Source organism: Acanthochromis polyacanthus, chromosome 13, assembly GCF_021347895.1.
Source record: "Acanthochromis polyacanthus isolate Apoly-LR-REF ecotype Palm Island chromosome 13, KAUST_Apoly_ChrSc, whole genome shotgun sequence".
Classification (NCBI taxonomy): Eukaryota; Metazoa; Chordata; class Actinopteri; family Pomacentridae; genus Acanthochromis; species Acanthochromis polyacanthus.
In genome coordinates this window covers 35,952,738-35,961,363 of record NC_067125.1, presented here as the reverse complement: position 1 = coordinate 35,961,363, position 8,626 = coordinate 35,952,738, and the positions used below count along the sequence as shown (strand labels likewise).

At 38.4% G+C, this 8,626-nt stretch overlaps 1 protein-coding gene across 1 annotated transcript; it reads left to right on the top strand.

Annotated features, from left to right (window-relative positions):
• Window positions 1-423: 423 nt before the first annotated feature.
• On the top strand, window positions 424-4,181 carry gemin7 (gem (nuclear organelle) associated protein 7). Its single transcript, XM_022220941.2, has 2 exons — window positions 424-512; window positions 3,085-4,181. Exons 1-2 carry the CDS (start codon window positions 471-473, stop codon window positions 3,490-3,492), a joined length of 450 nt encoding a protein of 149 aa, XP_022076633.1. The 5' UTR covers window positions 424-470; the 3' UTR covers window positions 3,493-4,181.
• Window positions 4,182-8,626: the final 4,445 nt, after the last annotated feature.

Below are 8,626 nucleotides of genomic sequence, written 5' to 3'. Positions count from 1 at the left end.
TTTCAAGTTGTTGTACGTTGCTTCTGGGTGTCCTGCTTTTGCATTTTCAAGATCTGGACGTAAAACCAAATCCCCAAATGACAGTGAAAGTGTCTGCAGATGCTAATGTATTTGATATATCAATAAACTAAATAGCAAAATAAATGAGAATTTACAAAACATTTTTAGAAGATAAATCCCACAGAACTCTCACAGAGCAAATTAAAGTTGAGTGACAAAAATAAATGTAATAACAAATAAATAAACTACACCACACGGGCTTGTTTAAGAATTAAATGAAGCAAACACTGAACTGGATAATATTATTTGAAAGAAACCGTGAAGCAACATTTAAGATGTGGTTTTCACACTGAAGAAGTTATATCTGTGAATCTATCATTTCTCTCTTCCGGTCGGTAGGCGGCGGTAATGCATCTGTGACGTGGAATATCAGGCGCCATTAAAGCCAACGAAGAGAAAGACGAAGCAACATGGCGGCTTTGGAAGCTGCTGCTAACAGGAGGGAGCTGTCAGTAAGTGCGAAAATGCTGTAGGGACGCTTAGTTATATGTTTGTGTGTCTTTGGTTGCAGTGTCGCGTTGTTTTGTGCTACTAATGGGAAGAAGTAAAACGTATTATGCGGTTATATTGTGTTCAAACGATATTTTTCCCTGAGTTATCGTAGCAATAGCAACAGCTGCTAACTTTCAGTAAAATTAGCCAACTTCGAAACGAAAGTGAGCGACTCTCCTTGTTAAAACGTTTGCTTTGTTGGGCGACATGGACACATTTTTACAACTGGCTGGACAAAACCTGAAACTTCAAACAGAGATCCAAGGCACAACTTGACCAGGTTCTGTGCTCCCATAGAAAGAGGCTCTTCGATGCATCTTTTGGCTCTTGTCCGCGTCAAAGTGGACCGATAATGAAGTCAAGAGGGACAGGTTATTATAGCGGAGAACTGTGAGAAATAACTTCCACTACGCTTTGATTAAGAGAGGCAGGAAACGGTTAATCATCTAAATGTTTATGCTTCTTTCCTTACTTACTGCACCGGTGTATTCCTGTCGTGACAGTTGCACCTTAGGGCTGTTCAACTTTAAATTTCATTTGTTTAAACACGATTCTCAATAAGTGCATTTAGGTCTGACAATACACCACGTGGAAATCAATTTAGTTTCTCACCGAAAGGGATGTAAATTGAAGCTGACTGAATATTCTCTGATGAATACCAGTAGATGAATGATTTTTTTTCTAATTTCTGTTCTTACAAGTATTGTGAATGAACTTTCAGACCAAGCTTTAATACATAGTTATGCATTTGCAGGATCACTAGCTGAATGCATGTGGGTTGGCAACATAGTGCCTCGGTACCATAGACTGTATGTCAAGTGGACGTAGCATCTGGCTCCAGAATTGAAGCCAACCCGGAAGTGTCAAAAACTTGCAATATCCCGCCGTCCGCTAGAGTTGGCTCCAAAAAGCGTTTGCTCCATAGACCCCAATTCATTTTTGGAAAAAATGTAATTTGATAGACTGATTTTCTACAGCTCAGGATTTTTTTCCCCGTTAGTTTTCATGGTCAAAATGAGAGATCAGGGGGCCAATCTTAAAATAAATCAATACTGAATTTTAAATAAATCGTTAAAGTTGGCGGAGCCAGGGGGCGTGGCTATACTTGATTGACAGTCCCATTGACTGGTCCTGCCCCGAGTTGCTCTCCAGTCCAGCCTGTTTGATGACGCTTTTTACGTCACTGGCTCCAAAAAATCCAAAATGGCGACCAGGAAGTAGCAAAATCCGGGCTTCATTTTCTCGGCATTGAAACCAATGGGTGACGTCACGGTTAGTTCACGCCTGCTCGGTACAGATTGTGTCATTGTAACTGCATGACTTCATTCAGTGTTCTTACTGACACACAGCTGAAGGGGTTTGAAGATGTGGCGAATTACTCAGCTGAGAATCTGTTTTGCTTATAGAGAATCATCAGGAAATTAATTGGTCTTACAGTTTTTAAATCACAAACAATGAAAACATCCTCCTATTTTGTGCAGGGTAAGTAATTATGCTGATCGAGACCGGTTATAAGAGAGCCATCTTTGTGACACTGTGAAGTGTGGCTTTAGGCTTTATGTGAGTTTTTGCTACATAGAATTTGTTTGATAAGAATATAGGTTAGCTTTAGCTATTACATTTTCATTAGTAAATTATAACCATGAGAAGCTTATTGTAACTTACACTCCATGCACTTTGCATTGTGGGTAAAAGTTGCTAACATGTTCCAAGTTTTCTAATACGCCATTGCATAAATAAGTACATTTTGAACGTTTTGCGTTCAGACATGTTGCAATAAAGCCAGTAAACTATTTTCTAGACTCATTTAGTAAAAAAGAAAATACCTGTAATTTAGTCAGCTAAATTGTATAGAACTAAACCATACTTTTAAATTAGTCAGGTGATTTGTTAAAGTACAAAACATTGTAGATTCTCAACCTTGACATTAAAATTAGTCATAAATTTGCATAACTTAGTATTTTAGTGTGTTAATCTTAATGTTCGGTTTTCTGAAGTACATTCCCATGATACTGTTACCCTTCATTTTAAACTTCAATTTGTGAACTGAAACTTATTTCTCTGCTAAAAAGGACTTTTTACTCAATGACTTTTGTGATGTATGAATGACAGCGACTTGACATGAGTGTTAAGATTTTATTGCTTTGTTTTGTTACTTAATTTATTACTGTTAATTATTTTGGCAATTTCAGAAATTGCATTTTTGAGTCTGTACCCTCTTTGCTTGAACCAAATCTTAACTGTTGTATGTTCTTATTGGCACCCTGCTTTTGCATTTTTGTCTGGTATTGATCACGTTACTAAAGCCTCAGATAACGCCTGTAAATTGACTATAGATGTCAAAATACATTATTATAAATATGTAAAACAGAGACAAACAGTAGATCAAGTTTTTATCTTGACTTTTTGAATTAAACCTCCTGATTTTCTGTGTAAATTCACCCCACAATCATGGGTTTTAACAACAGTACTTTTCCATTACAAACAGGCTATTGCCTGACAAGTGTGACTGACTTTGTTTTCCTTTTGCAGGTGTTGACAGAAAGACTGAACATGGCGAAACCGGTGTCTGTGCTGCGCCTGCCCAAAGGACCCGACCCCAACAGCCGCGGGTTTGACCCCCGGTCGCCCCGCTTCGTCGCTCTCTGCCGTACATCCATTTCTTCTTCAGCGGCGTCGGAGGCAGACCCCGAGCAGCTGCAGAGAGAGCAGCAGGCGCGATCTGTGCTGAGAGAGAATTTCCTGCGGTGTCTAGTCTCCATGACCAACAAGAAGGTTCAGTTTCACATGCACGAAAAGGTGAAGGTGGAGGCCACGTTTGGAGCGTCGGACATTGACGTGCTGAACTTTCAGGTGTCAGACCTGCAGACTCCCATCGGTGTGCAAAAAGAAGCACTGATCAGGTGTCAGGATGTGATTTCAGTCACTTTTGATGTGTGAACGCTTTGGGATGTTTACATAGAAAATGACATTTGGGCACTTGGGAGTCGTGTTTGTTGGTGAAAGTGAACTCTGCTTCTACGCTTTGAGGTAGTTTAAGTTCTGCAGAATGGTGTGATTGTACATCAGTGCTGTCAGCCCTGTTAGTGTAGTTTATTCGATCCCAACATGAGACGCTGATGGGCAGTACCGCTCCTGAAGCACAAGAGGGAGCCGTATACTTTTGTTTCAAGAGAGATGTCAAAAGCTGATGAGTGCTTGTTTAAGTTTGTACCTGGACTGGATGATACTACTGAGAGAGCCGAGTGTTGACCAACGTATTGAAAATGTGACTATGTTTTCCTGATGCTTTCAGAATTTTTCCCCCACGTGTACATTCTAAGAAATAACTGAGCACATAGAGGCCTTTACGGTTTATTTCTGTTAGTGAATGAACTTTTTGATGATGCAGCTTTTAAGACCTGCAAATTAAACGGTCAAACCAAATTTCCCACAACATCTAACTCAGCATCATATTTTTTCAAATGTCTCCCTTTTCTGCTGTACACCATGAGCTTTTCTGTAGCTCATGTCTTCTTTTGAGAGATGCAAGAAGAGGTCATTGCTGTACTTGTAGCCGAGTTCTGAAGTTACTTTTTGCCTCATGTATTCTTTAACTGAGACAAATAAAATATTGCACTTTCAAAGTCCTTTGGCTTCCTTTGTGTTTGATTGTCCATTTTATATTCTATTTGGGAAAGTGACTGAGACTCTGTTACAAATAGGACTGTTTCTGAAAATTACATCTGGAGAAAATACAGGTTGTCCCCCCCCCCCCCCCAAAAAAAACAAATTGACATCATTTGAGATGTCCATATCGGAGTGACTGCATGGTCAGGAGAAATGATATTGACTAGGATTTATTTTGGACATAAAATGTTTTATTCTACAAATTTCAAATGAGAAATTCTTGGGAACAGTAATTTTGTAGTGTACCAAAGTTACTACCAAAGTTCAATGTGTGCGCTGCTTCTGAAACAGATCCTTTTTTCTGACACAAACAGTCCAAATCTGCTCTCCTGTTGGCTCCTGTTTATGAAGTTTTCTGAGAAATTCACACTGCACATTCACGTTTGACAGAGTTCGGACGTACTTCAATACACAGAGCACCTTTTCTGTTGCAGTAAACGACATGTCTATTCCTGAAAGGAGAAAATAAAAATGTACACTTTTTTGACCAAAAACAGCAAGCAAATTATTAGGTGATGAAATGTCGTCAGATTTTTTGGGACACTCTGTATAAACATTTAATGAATACTTGTGAAAAACTAAACACCAGTAAATCAAAACTACATTGTACTTCATTATTATTATTAACTAGAAAAGCATTTTATTTTTACAGCTTGACATGTTTTGTTTATGAATGATATTTCCCCAAGGAGAATCGCTACCAAGGTAAAACTGACCTTTTTCACAAGTTGCAAAACAAGTAAATAAACGTAATGTCTGTTTAGGCGTGCACCCTCATGCTGGAGACACAGTGCTGATCATTAGTCAGCGTCATCTTTTCAGCTTTTATCGGCTGATAACGATGATCTGTGGAAATGATTGTGCCCCCCAAACAACAACTTTTGATAGTTATTTAAATCATTACCCAAGTGAAGCTGCCACACTTTTGAGAGTCTCAGGTTTGTGAGGATTTGCCGCTCATTTTCACCATTTATGTACCAAACTGCAGACAAAAAGAAATGATGGCAGCAGGTTTCACTCTTCTCTGTTTTTTTTATTGACTAATTATGGAGCCGTTCAGTCAGGAAACTGTCTGCAGTTTAAATTCTGTCGCTAAATGGAGCCTCATTTACAATAATAATAATGACTTTAAGTGTGTAGCACCTTTTGAAAATGGTTACAAAATGCATCAAATGTCAAATTAGACAAATAATGAGAATAAAGTCATATATTTAAGACTACATAATATCCAGTGTAAACAAGGTGAAATCATTGCATTAGCATTTTTTAGGTTGCACATTAAGATAACTGTTTATCAAAGTGCTTTCCAGAAAAAAAATAAATAGTGATTTGTGTTATGAAAATAAACTCGTGTAAAATAAGACAGAATAATGTTATTTATGGTGTGATTTTTTTTCCCGGAGTTATTTACATATTAGGGGTTAAAACTCAAAAATCATAGAAAATACTACTGTACCTGACTAATGCATACTAAGGCTGAGATCCTACACAGTTATTAATGATGGAGAACAACCTGAGTGATGTATTAAAGGCATTAGAGGAGATTTAATTTCCTACGACTTTGAACGTAGCATGCATACAACCTCTCCCTCACCCCCCTCTAACCTCCCCCCTCTTAACATTTACGAAGAAACGAAATCCTCAAGAAACTTGCATAGGACTCGTGAAGTTGTCTTTTACGGCTGGGTCCCCCTGGATCTTTGTCTGCCATTATGTAAAAAAAGATGAGCAAAACAAGTCGCCAGCTAACTACGAAGCTATACCAAAGCAACACATACAGAAAACACGTAAGTCCAAGGCGTACGTAATCTACGTAACTAGGCCTGAGCCGGAAGATTTTTGATTGACAGGAAAAGGAGCAAACCAAACGCCTCGGTCCGAGCGCGTTGATTGGCTGATGTTTTTCAGGTCCTGCCATGTCCACAGTTATTTTTTTTAATTTTTTATTCTTTTAGAGACCATACATACAAGTTCACTAAAGGTCAGTATATTCATTTTATGTGAATCAGACAAATTAAACAAAAAAAAAATCCTCCATTATGCCTTTAATATAGCTGAGACCCTGTGGCATTATAAGTGTAGCCAATACAGCCAACTGTTTTCATAAATGATCAGTTTGGAATTAAAACAACAATTCTGTGATTCCAGCCTTTAAAAGTTAAATATCTTCTGATTTCCTTCCTTCTCTGTGATGGGAAACTAAATATCTTTGATTTCTGGTCAAATCTAAACAATCGGAGGCATCATCCTGGCTTTGGGAAACAGATATTTTTCACAATCAAAAGCCAAGAATATGATCAACAATGACATTGACTGATAGCTGCAGCCCTGCTGGTGTTTTCCTGTATTGTTCTAATGACTGAATGAGTCATATAGCACGATTAAAACACCTCCAAATACCGAGAGGCTGCAAAAATGAGCAGCTGTGATGCATTGATATAGAGATGGTTTTATGTTACTGTTGCAGGTTTTCTGTGCTGTAGCCGACTGTGACCTCTGATCTGCCTGCTATTGGACGGGGGCGAAAATCAGTTTGTTGATGTGGTTATTGAAATGAAACTGGAGCTGTGCCCAATTTAGATCCTGTGAGTTACTCAAAATCTGCATATTACACAACAGTGTTAACATAGCCAGATATTGAGGCTTATTTTTCCTTTTCCAGCATTTAGTGCTCCTTTAAACTGCCATCAGGAGCAGGTTTGTTGCAGTGTCCTCTACTAGTAGAGCTACAGCAAGTACTCTATTGAAAATTCATCTGAAAGTATTTTAATTATCAACAAATGGGTGTTTCACAGTGGAACATTTAGTGTCATCATTTGTAGTTGGTGTCTGTATTTGTCTGTCTATTTTGCTTCAGTGTGAGTGTTTTTGGTTTGTTTTTACATCGCTCTGAGGTATGACGTCTCTTTCTGATCTGATTTTTGTAGTCTGCTTTTGTCTTTGCAGTTGTTTTGCATCCTCTAGTGGTCATCTGGCTTTCTTTTTGTGGTGGTTTTCCATCATTGCGTAGTTGTTCTGTGTATCTTTGTTGCATCTGACTGACCTTTCCATAAGTAGTGTTGTTGAAGCTGTTTTAATTAGTCGAGGTTCAGACTCGGTGCTCAGGAAGTCACGTTCAGTATAAGTGAATGCAGGGCTTCAGTGTTTGAAGTGGTTGATACTGAATGAGAGCTGAAGGAATTGAAGACATTTACGAAGCAGGGCGCCAAATTAAATCAAGCATGTCGAGATATTAGATGGATCATTTTTCTGAAAGGTTTGCCAACAGTGAGGCCACATATGAAGGCAGTGAAGGCATCAGTTATTTAAATGCGTGGCTGTAAATACAATACAGAGAGGCGAGATTCATCATTGTTTAGCACCAGCCTCATGTGGAGGAGGAGGAGGAGGAGGACAGAGGAGAGGGGCATCAATACTATTTAATCTTCCTAAAAGGTGTATTTTGCGAGTTCCCAATAAGTCATTTTATTTGAGTGCCATTAGGCGGTCGTGCTGTGCCTGTGTCTCTTTTTGTACCTGAATTATCTGACCACTCAGTGGAGACAGTCATCAGTGAGGCAGTGACTCATCCCTCCCCCTCTCTCTCTCCCCCTCCCTAATCCAAAATATGACTTAAACCTCGCATGACGTCACCGGGCCTGTGTGATTCAATCAGGAAGCCCTCAAGGACAAACATTGTTAATTTCATAAGCACAGGCATGCTGTTCTACGACCAGAAGCCCTCAACTCCCTCAGTTCTCACTCTCACCTCTGTGATGACTGTCCCTAATGACTGGAGCACACATCATACATAAACACGTGCATTTTCATTTTCTGCCACTTCACACTTCACTTAAGTTACTTTGCAGATGCACAGATACGGCATATGTACACATATGTCGTAAAATTTGATGACTTGTTAATCTCACACTGCCTGACAGTATATAAAGTAGTTAAATTAGCTCCTAGTGCTGACAGTTCTTCCTTATTACCATGTTTGAAATATTGAAACATGAAAATAAAGCATTCACATTAATCACTTCCCTATAAAAGAGTATTTTTAGACACGTTTTGCTGATAATACTTCTATACTATGGCTTGAATAATATTCTAAGATGTATCTAATGTTTTTGTGTTTTGTATTTTTGATTGTTTTAAGTAAAGGATTTATTCCACCTTTGAACATATTAAATTAAAATATAATTTTTGTTTTAAAAACCACACAAAGCAGTTGATGAAGACATACATATATACCCAGCTATCACAAGATTGGCTAACGTTCTCTAAAAGTACGAACAATATTTTAAACGAAAGTTTTAATCTAATGTTCATAGAATGTTTTAGGGATGTTTTAAACTTCAAATTATGTTCCTGTAAGATTAAACGTTTACGAGGACGTAACGTTTTAGCTGCAACACTGAGAGGA

Bases quoted from the DNA above. Each gene is read 5' to 3' on its own strand.
- gemin7 (XM_022220941.2), top strand. From the start codon at position 471: ATGGCGGCTTTGGAAGCTGCTGCTAACAGGAGGGAGCTGTCA. The intron at 513-3,084 runs GTAAGTGCGAAA...TTCCTTTTGCAG, and splicing joins CTAACAGGAGGGAGCTGTCA to GTGTTGACAGAAAGACTGAA.